This window comes from Prinia subflava, chromosome 2, assembly GCF_021018805.1.
Source record: "Prinia subflava isolate CZ2003 ecotype Zambia chromosome 2, Cam_Psub_1.2, whole genome shotgun sequence".
NCBI lineage: Eukaryota > Metazoa > Chordata > Aves > Passeriformes > Cisticolidae > Prinia > Prinia subflava.
In genome coordinates, this window is record NC_086248.1 from 69113922 (window position 1) to 69134139 (window position 20218).

Sequence of the window (20218 nt, forward strand, 5' to 3'; positions counted from 1 at the left end):
TAACATTATTTCTCTTTGTAGATGAATTGTCTGTTTCAAGGAGGTTATTACAGCATATTTTTAGTACTAGCCACATGAAATAAGTCCTATTGTTATGAACTGTGAACCCAGATTTAAAATTAGACAGTAAAATCTGAAATGAGGAAACTAATATGCAGTGGCCTCTTTCCTGAAAAACAGACTCTCTGCTAAGAATACTCCATGCAGCTAAATTTCAACTGGCATAAATAGTACATGATTTCTATGCAGTTATCACCAGCATAAGTAGGAGAACATATCTAATAGTGAAATGCAGTACAGAGGAGCTAACCTCTGGTAACCCCAATTTTCTTGTAATGTAAGCCAGGAATTATCTCTACCCAAACAAAACAAATTCAAATAAGAGTGCTACAGGAGGATAAAATGGCAGACTGTACTGGCAGAATCTGAAAGACCATTAAAGCACTTCAAACCTAAGCAAGAAAACTAAAAGTGGCTTAATGTAGCTCTCATCATCACAATGATAGCTGTAATTATCACACAAGACTGAATAAATACACAGAAATGGGAAAGTCAGTCACAAAATAAGGAAGAACAACCAAAAGAATATGCAAAACCCAACTGTAAAACATATATATATGCATGTGCAGAAACAGTATGAGCAAGCATATTTTAATCCCATGACATTTTCAGAGGCAACTCATTTCTGCATCTTGACATTTCCTACGGTGTGTAACTTTTATAGCTCATACAAGTATTCAATTGTACTTAAAAACATATAAATATCCCAGTATATGGAAAAGAATAGTTGTATCAGTTAATATGACAGATCTTCCTTGATTTCTATCTCTCTCATCTGGCAGCAAAACTGGCAGCCGCAAAGGAAAACACAATTACATTCAGTGTTATTCTCCACATCCTGCAACTATTTCAAGTGTGCAGTTTGATGCAAATTGTAAAGAAAATTATTAGAAGTTTTAAAATAATATTTCTTTCCCTCTTCCCCCCCCCACCACCCCCAGGCAAGGTTGACAGCTAGTAGACTAGACACATCTAGTAAAGAAATAGTCAAGACAGATTACAATTCATCACCTATGGATCACCTACAACTCATTAGTGCACCAATTTTTCCACACTTTCAAGCACGTAGAAATAAACCAAGCAAGACACACCTAATCCCTGCACAATAGATGTCTACGTGACAAATACAACTCAATACTACAAAATTAGAACTTCATTTATCAGAAAACAAGGACTAATACAAGGAAGCAAGGAATTCTTAGTCCAGTAAGCATACAAATTTTGAAACACACAGAAGGACTGAAAGATTTATATTTTGGATATTATCCATTTAATGGAAAGACTCTTTCTCAAATAAGCAATAAAATTAATAAAGAAAAAGGAACAATCCATAACTTGTATGTTTACAAAACAGAAACTTGGGAGTTTTTTTACAGGGTTAGATTAGAAAAGCACTGGATACTGAACCAGTAACCTTGTAAGGACTCATTAAATTGTTCAATACTTAGTGAAACGTCAGCAGCGTGCATTTAATTATGAGAGCACGATTTTTCTGCTGCCTGAGCCATATTACATAGAGTATTCTAGGAAAAGAGCCAACCATAGTGAAAGTTATTGACATCATCTTTTGTAGTTTCGTAAAATAGAAAGGAAGAACATATTTCAAACCCACAGCACATTGCTCTGCTGACGGGAAATGCCCAAAAACGTTCCTTGTAATTCTAATATCTAACTGTAGAAAATTTGAACTTATTTTCTTGCTTTCAGTTCAATTTCTCTCTAAATGCTTCAACTCTAAATAATGGCAAAATATCCCTCCAGAAACTGTTTAGCACTTAGGGTCATAAATATGACCTTAAGTACTCAGTTTTTCACTGAGTAATTTATTTACTGTGGGAACGGTAGATCAGTAAATAGTGCAGAGAAGTTGGCCTGAAAAGAAATCTGCAAGAAAATCTAGAAGGAGTGTTCTACATAGCTTTGTACTATGAGGACCATGAAGTCCTTTTATTATGAGTATAAACACTATATTGCACTATCAGTTTACATGGTAAAGATTTTAATAATATAGGACAAATATTCACAGAAAAGTAATATCACATGCAGACATTAAACCTTTGTAAACTCTCGGAATAGTATAAAGTAACTAACAAGCAAAAAAAATAGATTTCAACTAAGTATGGCTGACTGGAGAACCACATCTACCATCAAATATTTTTATGTGTTGGCTGCATACAATGCTCCATATGGGAGAAATTACTTACCCTACTAGATTTTTCAAATAAGTCACAGCAGAGTAAGAACTCAGACCTCCTTGATTGACAAAGCTGAATTGTGTCTTTGTAAACCAGAAAACTAGATTACTTCAAAAAATACTTTAAGGTCCTGTTGAAAATTTTTAGCATTCCAGCTGGAGAGCTACCATGACATTCCCACATCTAATGATTCATCCCCAAAATGAGGGACTGTCTACTATGTGTGTACTGTGGCAACATGCACAGCTGACATAGAAATGGGGTCCTGAAGCAAAGTTCTTAATTTAGTCGTATGCAAAAAATAAATACCTATTGAGTTTCAAAGTTTGTTTTATCAATAAAGAACATTTAAAGAAATTAAACCTAATTGAATTAAACTAAATAGGAAGCAAAGATTTTTTTTTTCAAAGCTTGGATCTACTTCTTTCCTCCTGGATAAAAACTGTCTGAATTGTCATTTCACAATCAGCATTACCACAATAATTCTAAAAAGAATTATCTATCAAAGTAATTTTTAGTGCCAAATACATAATTCATTAATGTATCTCACTCCCTCATTTGCATATTATTACCCTCACCTACACATCCAATTTTAATTCACATGTCAATTTATAATTCTGCAAACTGCATTTCTTTATGAAAATCTAACAATAAACTTCAAAAGTTCTACCAACTTACTTCAGTGTTTCAAGTGACATTTGCAAGTTATAATTTCTTTCCTGCTCCGGCAATTTCGAGAACTCCACCAAGCATGGGTGTTGTCTTTTGTTGTCGTCCCTAACCTGAGAAAACAGTAAAAAAATAAGCTTAACGTGCCTTAAAAACTGAAAGAATTTTAAAACCAGTCCAATCCTAAGGTACCTAAAGCTGATCCTGTTAGAATTACTCAAACTGGATAATACTTCAAAACAGAAAGTATTCTGTATTCACAGAGCATGATCATTGTGTTCCAGCAAGGCAGAATTTGCATTTGCAAATAAACTTCAGATTTGCATATCCCAAGTGGAATAAATGCTAATTTGTATTTGCTATTATACAGATGTTCACAGGAAATATGCAAAGTTCAAGAACAGTGTAATCTATGTTGTTTTAACATACAGCCACAAAGTACCATCTCATATTCAGCCCCATGTTTCAAAAATTCTAGATCCAGTTTGTATAAATATATTGATACAGATAGTACTGAAATCCTTACCTGATGAAAATAACAATGTAAAAGTAATCTTCCCCATCTCTTAATTCTGAAAATGTTTGTTTCTAAGTTATTTCCAGTACCATAGAAGCAGAATGTGACTTTCAGGAAGTCATATATAAGTGGAACATGAACTTACTTTTAGTATAGTGACGGGAGAGCCATCCAGGCTATAATTTACAAAATCCTACATTTTGTAAACTTACAAATTTGATCAAAAACATTTTTAACCTCCTCTATTTCTACACAGTTTTAGTCTATCCCTGTCCATAATCAAGAAGGGCAACCTCAGAGGCTGTAATAACCAAGCACTCTATAGCTCTCAACTTAGCATCTTGTGCTAGAGTTCAGCCAACAATATCTAGAAAGTCTTGATAAAACATGTTAGTTTGAAAATATTACCTAAAAGACTCCATTGCGACTTTTAACATCTGCACAGTAACATTTTCATGTCAATCTTTGATAGACCATAAGTTCATAATTTATATTAACCTTTAATGTTGCAAAGTGGAAGTTATTGAAAAATAACATTGATTTTTGATCAATCAGATAATTCTGCTGGAAAACTGAATGTTAACTGTTGAAGTTAAGCCTAATTGTTATAATTTTCAAATTTGATATTTACACTACTACTTAATCTAGTTTATTTAACGTCATGAAAAAAAAATCACATTTCTCTATCACATTTCTGAGTAACATAGTTTTTGCATTTTGATCCAAGCACATAATTCTCAAATTGAACAGCAGTCATTTACGTTTAGGACTGAAAAATCTTTACAGTCTCCAGGTGGTATTTATCTTGATTTGATGGGATTAATGTTCTTTGGACAGACAATACAGGCAATTCAACTGTCAAACTACTTAAATAATTCAATAGAAGATAAAATGAGAAATATCTTTTAGTAGCACTGAAAATGTTTGTTTTCAGATGCCTAAACCCTACAGTAATCTGTATTAAAAAATTTTGAGTCTCTGAGTTTAGATCTGCGTACAGCTAATTTAAGTCTTGGATATCAGGTATTTTCCTCAGAGATCCAAAATTATTTATTTCCCCTAGCGACACTATTTCTGTTCTACAATGACAATGTATAATAATTCTATAATGTAGCTAACATATTTTGTGGGTTACCTTCCTGTTTTCTGGTTTTTTTCTGAGCTCAATATAAAAATTTACAGCCTTGCAAACACATTATATTAGTGGCAGAACTCATGACATCCATCAATTCTTAATTTTTTTGGCTGGTTTTAAATGCATAGAGACTTTGAACAGAAACAAAGATGTGCAGATGCACCTGATGATTTCAAGAGTACACATATTCAACTTAAAATGAGGCAAATTAACAAAGTCCATAATTTTTCTACATTAGCTTGATATTGTACTGTCTTGCATGCATAGAATGTAGTAGTAATATGAAATGCAATAGTGGGTATGTAATAAGGCAACAGTTTGGTGATACTACATACAGATATGATGACCCACATATGCAGGAGGAATATAAAATGCTACAGCAGATTTTTTTAATAATCTGGAGGGTCATTTGTAAGATTAGCAGATTCTGTCTATTAGCCTTTAAACTCCTTGACTTGGTGACAAAACACCACTAGTTACAACACAGAATGCATCTTGCTCTGAAGTAAAAAGACTAAATCTAATATTAGATTACTTGTGTGTGTCTAAACAAGCTAATTTCTGTGCCATGCCTGCCCCCACTACCCAGTAACTGCAGTGCCTGAATTCAGATAACCAGAACTGGCAGCAGTGGCTTACATGCAGACGATACAAAACTGGGAGGAGCTGTTGACTCCCTTGAGGGCAGGGAGGCCCTGCAGAGAGACCTTGATGAATCAGAGGGCCGGGCAATCACCAACTGTATGAAGTTCAACCAGGGAAGGTGCTGGACTCTGCACCTGGGATGGGCCAACCCTGAGTGTATGGACAGACTGGGGAATGGGATGCTGGAAAGCACCTCCATGGAAAGGGACTGGAGGGTCCTGGTCAGTGGCAAGCTGAACATGCCCCAGCAGTGCCCTGGCAGCCAGGAGGGCCAGCCCTGTCCTGGGGGACATCGGCACAGCATGGCCAGGGAGGGCAAGGGAGGGGATTGTCCTGCTCTGCTCTGAGCTGGGGCAGCCTCACCTCCAGTGCTGGGGGCAGCTCTGGGTGCCACAGTGTAAGAAAGACACTGAACTAGAGAGTGTCCAAAGGAGGGCAGTGAGGATGGTGAAGGGCCTTGAGGGGAAGGCATTTGAGGGGTGGCTGAGGGCCCTTGGTCTGTTCAGCTGGAGGAGACTGAGGGGAGACCTCACTGCAGTTACAGCTTCCTCATTCAGGGAAGAGGAGGGGCAGGCACTGATCTCTTCTCTGTGGTGAGCAGGGACAGGACCCGAGGGAATGGCCTGAAGTCGTGTCAGGGGAGGTTTAGGCTGGATATTAGAAAAAGGTTCATCACCCAGAGGGTGGTTGGGCACCGGAACAGGCTCCCCAGGGAAGTGGTCACAGCACCAGGCCTGACAGAGCTCAAGAAGGGTTTGGACAATACTCAAGCTCAAGAAGGGTTTGGGCACAGGGTGCAGCTCCTGGGAATGGTGCTGTGCAGGGGTAGGAGTCCGACTTGATGAATCTTTGTGGATCCCTTCCACCTCAGCTCGTTCTGTGAGCCTGTGAAACTGATAAAATCATTTGGGAGAAACCAGTATGATTAAGAAATCATCCTCTATAAAATGATCAGCATATACTTTGTCACGATTCTGAAGTGAGCACATCCTACCCCAATGCACTAAAGCAAGGTAATTTGAAAGATTTAACACCTATCTTCATTTTGAACATAGCTAACTTTATCACTGCTTAACTTGATACTTATCATATGTGGTCTAAATAGTGTTCAACTGTACAATTAGACTCTCGGTGACACGTAATGGTGCACTAAGAGTTCCTACAGATTGCTCCACAGCTGGTATGATTACACCACAATTACAGTGTTTTGACACATTAATTTAACTGAGGTTTTGCAATTGATTTGGTGGGGAAATTAACTACAACAAAATCTAGAGATCTTCTCTGTTAAGCATGTATTTTTAAGTACTGCTGTATGCTACACCAAGTAAATACTTGTGCCCAGTAGCCTCAAATCTGTAACATGAACTCCGCAGAGGACCAAAATCTTTTTAGTAATGAAAATAGAATACATACTTGTTTTTACACTTACATGTAGTACCTACTGCATGTTTCTATATACTCTTCACAGCAATATTTCTTCATAAAACATTATTTGGAAAACAAATAACAAGCATAATAACATATAATTTTTTACTGATTAACTTTTAAAAGAACAATTTCTTCATACTCCATGAAAAGTAGGAAAGAGATGTGAAAATTTTTCTGTAGAGCACCTAATACAGACATGAGACTGAAGAAGTGGAGAGAAGGAAAGCAAAAATCAGATTCAATGGAATTTCCTATAGACAATGTTTATTTGGGACTTCTATAAGAGTAATATATGTCAGTCAGCACATGTAAAGAAAACCAAGAATAACTGGTTTTCATTAACTTACTCCACCACTCAGTTAAACATCTTGCTCCAAGAACAAATAGGAGCTGAAAAACTCACTATGTGCTTTCTGTACTGACAGTTAGACTGAAAATTTCAGCACCAAATAGGTTTAATACCAGAATTTTTGTTCAGAAATGCCCAAGCGCTGTTGGTTTTCCACTTGTTTTCAGTGGGAAGGTGTTTAAAACCTTACTAATTTTGGGGGGATGATGAAAAATGCAGTCTCATTAGTACATTGAAACCAGTGTGCTGAATCATACTATGCAATTAACAGAAAATTAAGTCGGAAGGTACATACTGGTCCATACTGCCAGCCAAGTTCCATCTTATTCATAACCCAAAGTTCATGGATGTTTTCTGCTAATTTTTCTCTAATCCTTTCCAGGTGGGGAGGCAGAACAATCTAAAGAGAGAACAGTTAAGAGAGGAAGAGGCTATTACAAATAAGTTGCTTGACATGCCACCCAAACCTTCTTATCAGATAAGCTTTGTACAAACCAGATCTCTCAACAAATCCCAAGAAAAAAACAAGTTTGGGACAAGGTGTAAATTCAACCAAATGAAGGAAAATAGGTATGCAATAGCTGTGTGTTTAAAAAGGAAAATGTCATCTTTCCACTTCCATACCTGGCTAGTATCTACAGGAACTGGAGTGAAAGCTGCTTGTGACAGAGACACGGTGGGACCCAGCAGGTCTCTTGTGTAGCTACGATCTTGTTTGTACTCTCGGCTGTGCTCCACTTTCAGCTTCTCTTTTGGTAAGACAGCTTCAAAGCATGGAGCATATCCAGGTGGAGGAAGGAACTTGAACTCTCCATGGCGACCTCCAAGCAAGAAACGAACCCTGTAAACATCAGAATTACTTTAGATAACTAAGATACCTCTGGTGGAAAGCCTAATCAGTCTCTAAGCCTACAGAATATTAAATACTATTTTAAAAAAAGGGGGAAAAATTTCAATGTTGCAGCTTCTTTTCATTGTTTATAGTTCAACCTTCTCTAACTGCTGCTGGAATTTATGATACAGGAGATTAAAAAAAACATGGGAAAACAAAACTCTTCTTTTTTCTGGTTAATTTTACTTCAATGAAGGCATTTTAAATCACAAGACCAATAACCTCTGAGAGAGAGAATAATCAGTGTACTCAGCACACCTATAAAGTAAGCAGCAGTCTATTGAGTCTCTGAAGGCAGAGATTAAAACCCAGAGTAATCAATCAAGCACTTCAGAACTCTCTCCACTGAGGAGGTCTCCATTCAATCTAATTTGAGAAATGAACCTAAAACCCTGTGGTTCTTTCTTTCCTCTCATAAAACATTAAATCCTTAGTACACAGTTCAAAAGCACCTAAATTTCCCTCCCTAAAACTTTTATTTGTCATATTAATAGAAACACAGAGAACTCTTTTATTCATGACAAAATGGTAAATATGTCATGGGCTTTTGAAATTGAAAATGGAAATTGAAATGGAACTGAAAAATTCCATCAGTCAGGTAATACTGGTGTAGCAATGACATAATACCAACATGACATAGCAATGACATAATCCTAGACCAATGTTCCTAGAACATTGCCATCCAGAAGGAATCAGAAAACACCCACAAAACTAGCCTTAAACTAGAAGAATTTTGTATCTTTTCTGTTTACTGATTATCTTACAAGATTTTTGTTAATGCTATACCAGTACACACTCAAAAACTGCATGCAGCACACAAATAATATCTGTCAAAAATTTCTCTGATAACAGAAATAATGCATGCAGGTTTATAGCTTTGCATTTTGTTGCATGTAGATCTATAATTTTACTACATTTTATCTCCTGTACTATCAAAATCAAAGTCTAAAGGAGTGTATTTTGCATCTGGAACAAGAGATGGATGCATGCTCTGTGTGACAGCTCTTAGCTTCTGTGGTATTCCTTGAACGATCCCACAGAGAACATTGCTCTGCCTCCAACAGAAATCAGCTTTCAGCCTTCACCTTTGTCAGTCCTGATAAAGTTGGTCTGCCTGCTGGAACACCACGCAATCTTTTTTAATATTAGAGTCTCAAACTGCTCAATACATGGAAGCAGATGTTTGGCACCTCAAGTGTGATTTGAATTTTTATAGAAAACCAATACAGCAACCAGAATACCAATTGAATTAGTATTAACTCATGCTGCAGAAAGGGAAGTGTATGATCACTATTTCTTAAGGTAAGTGCAGATAATGCCTCTTTAAATAATAGTTACTAATCATAACAGGTGAGATAGGGAAAAAATATTTTTAATAACAAAGGCTGATGCAAAATACTGCCCTGGAGTTAATGTGTAGCAATGTGTCAGCAAAGAAATTATTAAGAAGCTCTTTCTAAGATATGTCTGCAAACCACCAGAATACACTTGTGTGCTGAAAAACAACAGATGCACTGTGTCTTCAGGACTTCTTTGTAGCTCTCACTACCCAAGAACTGGAACTTTGCCAAAAAAGCAGATGTCAGAAAGAGAAAGGAGAGCAGACAGCCAGGGAAATATTCAGCATATTCATCTATACAGAAAAAAAATAAGCAGACTTGGAAAAACAAAAACAAAACAAAACACAACACCAAACAAACAACTCTATGGGATGCTAACTTTATTCCTGCAGAGAAGCTGACAACTGGGAAGAAGAGGCCATCTATGTTGAAATTTTCAAACATTCCTTGAACTGGCTGACCATTTATTCGGAAAGAGATGCTGGGGGCACTCAGGTCCAAACAGCAGCTAATAACATCATCAGTTCTTAATAGATGTTGGTTGGGAGAATTAACTGTTCGTGCTACACAACCTGTGGAAGTAACAGAGACACATTTAGTGAAACTTGTGAAGATCTCATTCATTTTCACAGCAGCCTAAAAAAGAAAAAAAATGCTATAGAGCACAAACACATTAATACACAAATATCTAACCTATGACATCCATTACCTGATTTTAAGCTTGCAATATAGCAAATAGCAGCATACAGTTATATCAACACAACTATTTCAATCATAAATAATAAAACTCAATTACATTTAATGTAAGTGAGAATAATTACTGATATCCATATAAACAGTCAAAACTGAGAAAACTACATTTTATTCCTTACATTACAAAAGTGCAAACTGAAAACAGCCATTAGTACCTAATATTAAACCTAGTATATTTTTCTAAAGACTGCTTCATTATTTAGACCAAGAAAACTATCTCACTTTGAATTATTCATGGAAAATTAGGTAATCCCTGTTAATGGCCACATCATAGTACTCATCCAAACTTGTATGAGATGCTACTATTCAGTTTCATAATCAAACTGCAAACCAGCATTTTTCATTAATCTACAAAGATAGCTGCATTTTTAAGGCATATCTATTCAGTAATATATATATTTTTAATCAGTTTTTATGTATTCTATCTTACATCAAATTCATTTACACAGAAACACCTGATTGCCAAGAGAAACAAGCTATAGAATTGAGAAATAGAAAGTGATTGTGTCTGAAATTTACATGTCTATACATGTTTTCCAAAAATAACTTATGCACTGTCTGCAAGAGATACTTCACGATGCATACAAAGAACAGAGTTAGTAAAAACTAACTTTTTAACTAAGGTGTCCAACTTTTGTAAACACGAAAGTCTTAACTAGCACTACATCTCCAAGAAGAAGCTGATGACATATGGTTTTAACAGAAGCAAAAATAATAAAATCTCAATTTTTCTGAAAAGTGAATTTTCATGCACATATCTCCCCAAATATGGAGGAAAAATAAAATACCAACACTTCCAAAACTCTATATATGAAAAATGACTTTGTGATACTGCCAGATAAAAATATCACAGCTGTGAGTTAGCATAAAATAAATCACAGAAAGGGACAGTTATTTAAAGGCAGGGATAACTAAACTCTAAAGGAGCTACCAATGAAGAACAGATATTTCATCTGCTTAAAGAATGCTACTTGAAACCAGCTGCCTTTTTAGACACTAAAGTTTAGGCAAATATAGGTTATGGAGATCAGTGCAAGGCTAACTGCTAACAAAAATACGCATTGATGTCATTGATGACAGATGATCAAATAGATCAAATGAGCAAAATGCCGTTTCTAGCATTCAAGTATCTATACTTGACAGACCTATGAGCTCCACTTCTTCACAATAGGGCATTTCAGGACTGAAGAACCAAATGTAAATTATATGTGATTCTCACATAGGTTTGGTCCAGAACAGAAATTTGGGGGCAGAAATTATGTTGCTATTCATTAATGTAGTAAATGTTTCATGCTAAGGAGGTTATTCTTAAAATGCTATTGAAGAGACTTATCAAGATGCAGCCTGGGATTGTGGAAGCAAAGACAAGAATTTTCAATATGCAACAGCTTAAAGTTCTTCCATATTTGAGAAGTATGTATGTGTTACACAATAAATCAGTGGAGGAAAAAGACACAAATCTTTTCAAATCTACCAGCCGCATCCACAACAGATAGAAAAATTTGCAGATACAAATGTGGTCTGACTTTTTTTTTTTTGGCAGGATTACTGACTTGAGAACCACAAACAACTGTTCATTTTTCTGTTGTTACATATCTGACTGAAAAGCTTGCAGTAGGTAGAAGATTTTGATTTTTGGTAATCTTTTGTTTTCTCTCTAAAAGTGACCTTAAGTACAAAAGCTATCTTTGTTAGCTCATTATTTTCTGATTCTTCTGCAATAATACTTTTATCTGTCAAACTTAGTCACGACACTTGTAATGATATCATTAATTATGCATCATTGCTCCAAAGTAATTCTCGCTATACACGAGAGGCTAAGTAGAAGCTTCTTTCCTAAGATGCCACTCCAGTTGATATGCTATTATTTATTAATAAAATTCACTGTGCTATTTTGATTGGAAAGTTCTTTTGAAATGTAAAACTGTATTATTTTCCAAGTATCAAGCCTCAATGCCTCAAAACTGCAAAAACTTTGGATGAAGCAGCTGACTCACTAAATTATCTCTCTTGTCTGCTAAGGTGCTTTAGAAAACCTGCTCATATCTTTATAATGGAAAGAACTGCCAATCCAATGAGCCTTTCCCGGTTTCCAGGCAGTTCTTACCACTGCCCAATAACCTCTCAAAAATCAAAAGAAAAAAAAAATTCTCAGCAAGGTCAAATCATAGTAAAATCTCCTTCCAAGAGGTTCAGGACTGTCCAACTAAAGGACTACCCTTCTAAATGATATCTGTGAATCTTTTTGCAAAAGTTAAAACTTGTAAAAAAGATTAAGAAAAGGAGAACAAGCTATCATTATTCTGATTTTGCTGAGCTAATCCAATTTGAAGAGAGAATAAGGTATTTGTGGAATCAAGAGTAAATAAAAACGCTGTAGACACTGAGTTCAGCTTTCTCTAACACTAGAATCTTCATGCATAAATTATTATTAACAAATAGATCCAAAGTAAGCCAAGAACATTTTAAAGATGAATACCTGAGCAAATACATCATATGCAAGCTAGGAATGTGATTCTGCAAGTCTTGCAATAATCAGTCTTAATGTATGCAAATAAAACATCACTACATTAAAAATACCTTATTTTAAATGTTTGGCAAAGAACATATTTAAAAATCTTCAACTCTAAAGTATCTCTGAACTTCTAAAGACCCATAATAAAAATCTGGCTTGAAAAAAAAAAAAAACCTAAAAATCAAAAATTAAGAATCCTTTTACTTAAATTTCTCAGACTTTTCTTACACTGCTGCATAGGAATTTCAAACCCAGATGGCTGCTGTACTTCAGTTTTTTCAGCTTTGAAGTTTTAAATAAAATTTTCATAGTTACCATGAACACAGTTCCCCTTCCCACCCACCCTCCCAAATCCCAGGCTGAAATGTAAGTTATTAGTCCACTGCCATTACTTCATATAAACCAATTTTTTTCAATACACAATGACAGTTTAAATCATAGTCTCATATAGGGTACTGTTTCTGTATGTTCCAAGTGTCAGCTGAAATAATTTAATTCACTTTGCTGCTGTTGAAACTAAATTCACTGGGATTGCAAACGCAATTACAATTTTTAAACAAAAATAAACAACAACCACAAAATACCCAACGGAATACCTGACCACAGATGCAGACCATCAAAGCCATAGGAATATAAGTCATCACCAACACCATTTCCTCCCCATTCCGCTCCTCCCCCTGGGTAGGGCGAGTAGCCTTCTGTTGAAGCCCAGCCCACTCGTAGATGAGTTGATTCTGCAGTCACAAAGGGCTCTAGATGGTCCACCATAAGTTCATAGTACCATTTTCTGTATTGGGCTGAGCCTTCACTAATCCCCAAGAAGATGTTGGGTCGCATGCTTAAACAGAAGGAATAAAAATAGTTATTAAAAACTTATCTCAACGTCAAGATGAACTGCTGCGTACTTTACATTGACTCAAATTTCACGCCTTTTTTTTTGTGTGATTAAAATACCAGAAGTAATTTTACTTCATGGAATCACAGATTACCAGGTTGGTAAAGACTGCAACTATCATCTGGTGCAACCTCCCTTGACAAAAGCACAGTCATGACAAGATCGCCCAGCACAGTGTCCTGCTCAATCTTGTAAGTGTCCAATGTTGGGTAATCCAGCATTTCCTCAGCATTATTCCAATGACTGATTCTTCTCATTACAAAAAATGTTACTCTTTTCTCCAATCAGAATCTCCCCAAGAGATATTTGTATCCATTACCCTTTGGCTTTTCCATGTGATTCTTGGCTGCAACCTCTTCCTCTAACTGGAAAAATGGAAAAAAGGGGTAGCTTTGCCTTCAACACTTTTCACTTGCACTCCCACAGCTTTATAGTCTTTCTTGATTCTATCTAGGTGTTCTATCTATTCTTTCAGCTTGCTGTGCCATTTATGCCCCCATGAAAAAAGTAACAATGGATAGCAATCTCAGTTCTGGACAAGTCGAGGCACCGTCTAGGCAACATCTCAGACTTTAGCTCCCAGAAGGCAGTATATTTATTTATTCACTCATTTATTCCTGTGAAAAAATGGTCTATACATTTTAAGTAAAAAAAATGTTGGCTTCAGTAACTGAAACAGTATCCTCACTCAGAAGCCAACAGTAATTGGTTTATGTGTTTGAACAATTAGTAGATGCTAAATACTGCAAAAAAATCATAGCTATTCACCACTTACCAATGTAAGTGTACTAAGTACACATTACAAAGCAAACTGCATTCTGTAACACTGATTATCCATTCAAAAGAATAACATTTAAAAAGATATAAAAGTGAGAGTCGTTGCATGTCAAAATTCTTGTACCTCTTCCTTCTGTGTCTCAAGTCCTGTATAACTCAGTAATTTGAAGAAGTTGTAGAAATCCTTAATATCAGTGTGGTGCTCCTACTGCTATTGGTTTTACAGTACTTCACAGGACTACTTAAAAAAGGTGAGCTACTACTGTGCTTATTCAATATCTAGCTGAAGAGCAATATGTAGAGTCATATCTAAAGGTCCTGGCGGGGAAAAAAAAAGGAAAAAAACCAATGTTTTTCTAATCTGATTTTGTGGATAATATTGAATATAGACTCTCATCCCCCAAAAAATCTGTCTCCAGACAGTCATTTCTGTATCAGCTTTGTACTAAGAAAGACATTCAATCTTGAATTAAAGTCGTAGAGCACAGAAGTATCCAAAATCAATACTAGCTATATTTCTTCAATGGTTGGTTACCCATATTGCAAAAAATCTTTTAAACTTCTAGACTGAGTGTATGTAGTCTTCATATCCCTCTACTAGATTGAGCTATTACTTTCATAAATATTTTCTTTCTCCATTCAGGCTGACTAATCAGCAAAAATATAGCTCTAAGCTAGCTCCAGTGTGTTTCTGGTAAAGGGAATGCAAAGGAAGAAATAAGGGCTGGTATGGGTGGTTAAATACAAGTCAGTGTAAAATCAGACTTTACTGATCTAGTTGCTTATAAAATATTATTATAATTTATTAGGTAAAACCACTAAACTTTCCTTCTAAAAGCATATGGGTTGTCTTTTGCCAAATGTTTAAGTATAGGTACTATTCACAATGTTCCAAGTAAAAAATTTAATGTCCTTAAAGCCAAAATGTGTTTGACAAAAGCTATCTTCCAGAAAACTTATATTACTTGTAAATTATTAGCAAGATCACCAACTGAATCTTTTCTGCCTGAACACAGTAGCACCTTATAATGCTTTTGTCTAGACTTCACAGTTTAATCAACCTAATCAGCCAAATTCTTCTTGTTCAAAATACGTTTGTGAATAGAGTTTTCCATTTCCCTGAAAAAGTATGTTAAAAAGCAGTATCTTATAAAGTTCCAATACTACTTTAGAAAGTTCTTTCGTCAAATATTTTTGGATCAAGGTATACACATATTAGTTTAACACTGAATTTCTCCAATGATTCCTTGGTCTTATTGGCTTTTGAAAAAATAATTTTTTCCTTAAAACTGCAAGAATAAGAATCTGCTCGTTCACAGCTTCCTAATGAAAAGCCAAAATATGGAAGAACTAATTTGCTTTTTCTACCACCTTATTTGGGAAAGACAGGTCTACATTCCTTGTATAAGATCCAAAGTCATCCCAGAAGCTCAGTCATGAATTGCAGAGTCATTGAGGCTGGAAGAGACCTCCATGATGATCAAGCCTAACCCTTTCATCAAATATCTTCACGAAAACTAAACCACAGAACTAAGTGCCATGTCCTGTCATTTCCTGAACACTTCCAGGGTTGATGGCTCTACCACTTCCCTGGGCAGTCTGTTCCAATGTTTAACCACCCTTTCCATGAAAAAATTCTTCCTGATGTCCAATCCAAACCTCTCCTGGTGCAGCCTGAGGCTATGTCCTCTTGCCCTGTCGCTGGTTGCTTGGGAGATGAGGCTGACCACCAGCTGGCTACAGCCTCCTTTCAGGGAGTCATAGAGAGTGATAAGGTCTCTACTGAGCCCAGTGTAATCCAGAGAAAACAAACCAGTTTCCTCAGATACTCTTGATAAGACTTGTGCTCCAGACCCTCCACCAATTCCATTGCTGCTCTCTAGACATGCTCCAGCACCTCAAGGTTCTCCTTGTAGTGAGAGGCCCAAAAGTGAACACAGTATTCCAGGTGTGGCCTCACCAATGCCAAGTCAAGAGAGACAGTAGGTTCCCCAGATCCTTTAGCTTTAAGTAGCCTCCCTATAATATTCAGTGTGGATTTTATATGTTTTTCAGCATCTAATAAATCCTATGAACTCTGAATTATAAGTACTATTTCTTTGTTTCAATTTTCATTCTCCATCAGTGATTGACTTTTAAAAATAAATAAGTTTAAGACAGAAGAAGATCCCACAGATCTTCACATAAAGCCACATTCTTTGTCCACAGTATCAACTACAACTCTGGAAAAACGTTTACTTAATAATATTTATAAATGACACTTTACCAATTTAAAATGGTTCTACCTCCATTTTGTTATTAGTGTCTGCTCGAAGGTAGCTTCTAAAACTCTGTCAGTGGAAGGAAGGGTGAAGGCACTCTAAATATTCTAGGCACTGGTGAAGGTGTTTGGCACTAAATTCTTAATTTTGACCAAAGGTGATTAGGAAATCCTCACAAGATCATAAACATAAAGGCAATCACAGGACATCAGTTGACAATACTTTGAATGCACAGCTAGATCTAGACCACCATCTTTAGAGGGGATTGCAGCTTTGCAGACTTAAAACAGTTTAAGGCAGCTATAGCTTGTGACAGCTTTCCCTGACCCAAGTATCAAGTTTAATCACTATGGCAAAAGGAATTTAAAATCCTAACAGAAATAAAATGTCATAACAAAAGTTTTGGAAGTAAAAGAGATTTACTGTAATGACTATTTCTTTTAAACACAACTTGAGGTTTTTTGCTTTGTTCATAGATAGAGGTTTGTTGTTTTTTTTCTTTGTACCTGCTCACATGGTTGACAAGGCGTGTCTGCAAGAGCAGATCTCTTCCTGGCAGGAGATTATCACAGATTAGATGTTGATTAGACCGCACAGCTACGCCATGACAAACGCACAGAGAACACAAAACATCCAAAACCTAAAAAAAAAAAAAAATTATTTTAATCTTAAATACTTTTTCATTATCACGGTTAATTACTTCAGGCAATGTAATGCTGTATACCTTGTTACTGGAAGACATGTAAAGGTAAGTAATTCATCCAACACAGTGGTTTAGTGGTTTTACTTTAGAGCAATTCTGAAATTCTCGTAATATCAAAACATTTTTCCCACTTCCTTCACAAATTGTTATGTATGTTTTTTGCCAAAGAGAAGGTAATATTTCTCTTTGCTTCTTCAAACTGCTCATTCACATTTTTGGATAAGTTTCATTCTTCAGTATCAAAATAGCATTAAAGTCTTTGAAATTAACTTCCACACAGATGAATGAGCTTGCTTTTTTCATCTAAATATACTTGTTTAGTCTTTGCCTACCTTATGGTTTCTTCCATGCTTGTCCAAAAGACAGATGATTGATTTAATATGTCCTTCCTTGATAATGTTTAGAGCTTCTGGGCTTTCTACCAACACACAGTGTAAAACCTCTAGAATTCCTGGGGGGGAAAAAAGAATAATTGAAGTGCATATAAAGTCATAACTGCACATAACAGTTCATAATCCATTATTCATGAACATGAAATAGTTTCAAAAATCATTGTATATGACAAACAAATCCAATGACCCAAGTCATTGCCATGAAGAATCATTAGCCTTAAAATGTTTCTCTGTAATGGGGAAATGAAACTATCTCCCATGCGTACTGGACCAAATCAACACTCGCTTTGGGATCTTCTACCTTCGGGAAAGTCAAATATTGTACATGTAGTTCAGCATTATCAGTTGCTACAGTTGTGGCCACAATGAGAAAAATCAAAGGGGCTGAAGGAAAGATAAGAAGCAGCCTTAAATCTAGAGATATGCAATTATTATTAGCAATGGACAGCTCTCATCATTCTGCCTTCAGCCCTTTATTCAAGCCATGTCTCCAAACACTCAGCTTAATCCTTGCAAAGCAAAATCCATAGCATGAGTCTTCTGCTCTTTGCCATGCCCTCTTTCCATTCAAGAAAATTGTAGCACTGCAAACTACCCTTAATGTGGGAAAAATAGTGGTTTTGTCAGATGGTTCTGTCTCACTGGGAGTACTCTGGCCTGCCTTTGATCCTAGTGAGGAGGGGAACATCAGCTGCTAAAGATAACCTGCACCACCATCACCATTCATCCCCATACTATTTAATGTTTTTTCCAGGAGTCTGAGGGACATAGGCTATCATCACTAATAACAAGTAGGGATTACTCAAGGACTGAAATGTAGAAAAGGTAGAAGTCAACAGATACAGTGATAATTTGATTATCTAGTAAACAGGTTTCAAACAAAGTGTACTGCTTTGTATATGTTTTGTATATTTGTAGACAAAATCATGCATATGTAAACAGAAAATGCAGGTAAATAATGAGCCAGAGGTGAACTACCAAAGTGATTCTATAGCCCTGAAGGTTTAAGCACAAAAAGCCTTAACTGTAAACAAAAGAACATATTAAATCTGAATTTAGGAGTTGTATGATCTGTGTTTCAACAGATGTGCACTTCCATTATTCCACCATTCTATGAATACTGACAGTAACAATGTTGTTAAAAAGGACAGAAACCTAAGAGTCATGAGAGCCAGCTAAAAGAGCAGATGCTCTGTAGCAACACTGCAGCAGCACAGTCACTCAGTCTGCCAGCTAGACAAGGTCAGGGATCACTGATTATGGTAAAAAGTATCTAGGGAGGTTAAAAAAGCGTTACAAAAGGATCCTTAATATAGAGGGGTAATCTAGAAGATCAACAACTTTGTGTGTCACAGTGATCTGGGAATGCACAAAAATCATTACATTCAAAACATGGTAACTGGACATTTGCCACCTCTCATTGTAGCACTGAAATACACTTTATCTATATAAATAGTAATCCAGTACTAATGACACCACATAAATGTGGCAACTATACCCTTGGAACTTTCTGTAGGTAAAGTCATAACCTTTTGTCTTAAAATAGTACATTGGGTTCACTTTGTAGTCTTAACATTTTCAATAACAGAATTAAAAAGACTTTGAAGATGTAAATATTCAATATTAAAGGCATGTTATCAATTATATCCAGCTGTCCCAGCACCTTCTTGAATTACTATAGCATCTGAATGCTAATTACCAAATATTTCAGAAAAAAATCACACATGAGTGTACTGTGTCTGTTTGGACTAATTCACTTTTAGACTGTCTACATTAAAGACAACTAGACTTGTTCCAATTTCACTGAAGTTTCTCCAGGCAGTAAAGCAGTAAGCATTTGAATCTAATATAATTAAACAGTATGATATGCAGAGCTCATGGTAAGGAGAGTGAAAATTTTCTTAATGACTAACAGATGAAAGGAAGCATTTATTTTCAGGGCAATATGTTGACTTCTCTAATATCATATTGTGGAATACAAGAATAAAATGCATACACTCAAAAAAACCCTCAAAACCTGGTATTATCTGGTTCCAAAAAATGATCCTTTGCCTGGAGGATATTCATGTTAAAGAAAGTTCCCTGTCCAACCATTCAGAAGCCAATCTATTCTAACACTAGTTGCTCTGGATACTGAACCTCCTGACATGCTGCCACAACTCTGAAAGCACTATATTTGCAATACTCATCTGTTCTGAGTTTTCTGCTAGGAACTACGCTGTCACTCTTGCACCATCTGAGCTCGGACCATGGACCCTTTGGAGCTACACAGCCTTGGAGCTATACACTTGCATAGTCAGAACAGGTTTCCTCCCAGCTTGACACCAAGCTTCTCATAGCAGTCTCAGATGTCCCAATCCTTAAAATAATTTCATTGTTGTGCAATGACTAACAAAGCCACAACTCAAGCTGGGTGATACCAAGAACAGATCCCCAACACAGGAACCTGAGATTATCTCAGCTGCTTAGAGCACAGTGCTAATACTATCAAGTCTGTGGGTTAAATCCCTGTACAGACCATTTACTTAAGAGTTGGACTCAGTGAACCTTTTTGGCACCTTTCAACTCAGAACAGTCTATGAGTCTGTGGGCACCTGGGCTTTTATACCTTTACCATCTAAGCATGTGGAATCTGGAGGTCTTGGAGTCCTGCTGTGTTTCTGAATGTCACCTGCCTGGGTCACAGTTT

The 20218-nt window shown here is 36.2% G+C and overlaps 1 protein-coding gene across 1 annotated transcript in view; it reads right to left on the minus strand.

Moving 5' to 3' along the window:
• Positions 1–20218, minus strand: part of RYR2 (ryanodine receptor 2) — a 383210-nt gene that overhangs the window by 161267 nt on the left and 201725 nt on the right. Inside the window, exons 18-24 of the mRNA XM_063390404.1 lie at positions 17470–17588; positions 16941–17074; positions 13098–13339; positions 9613–9805; positions 7626–7842; positions 7297–7401; positions 2934–3037 (exon numbers count right to left, since the gene is read on the minus strand). Coding sequence (XP_063246474.1) covers positions 2934–3037; positions 7297–7401; positions 7626–7842; positions 9613–9805; positions 13098–13339; positions 16941–17074; positions 17470–17588 — 1114 coding nt within the window. The remainder of the gene's footprint in view (positions 1–2933; positions 3038–7296; positions 7402–7625; positions 7843–9612; positions 9806–13097; positions 13340–16940; positions 17075–17469; positions 17589–20218) is intronic.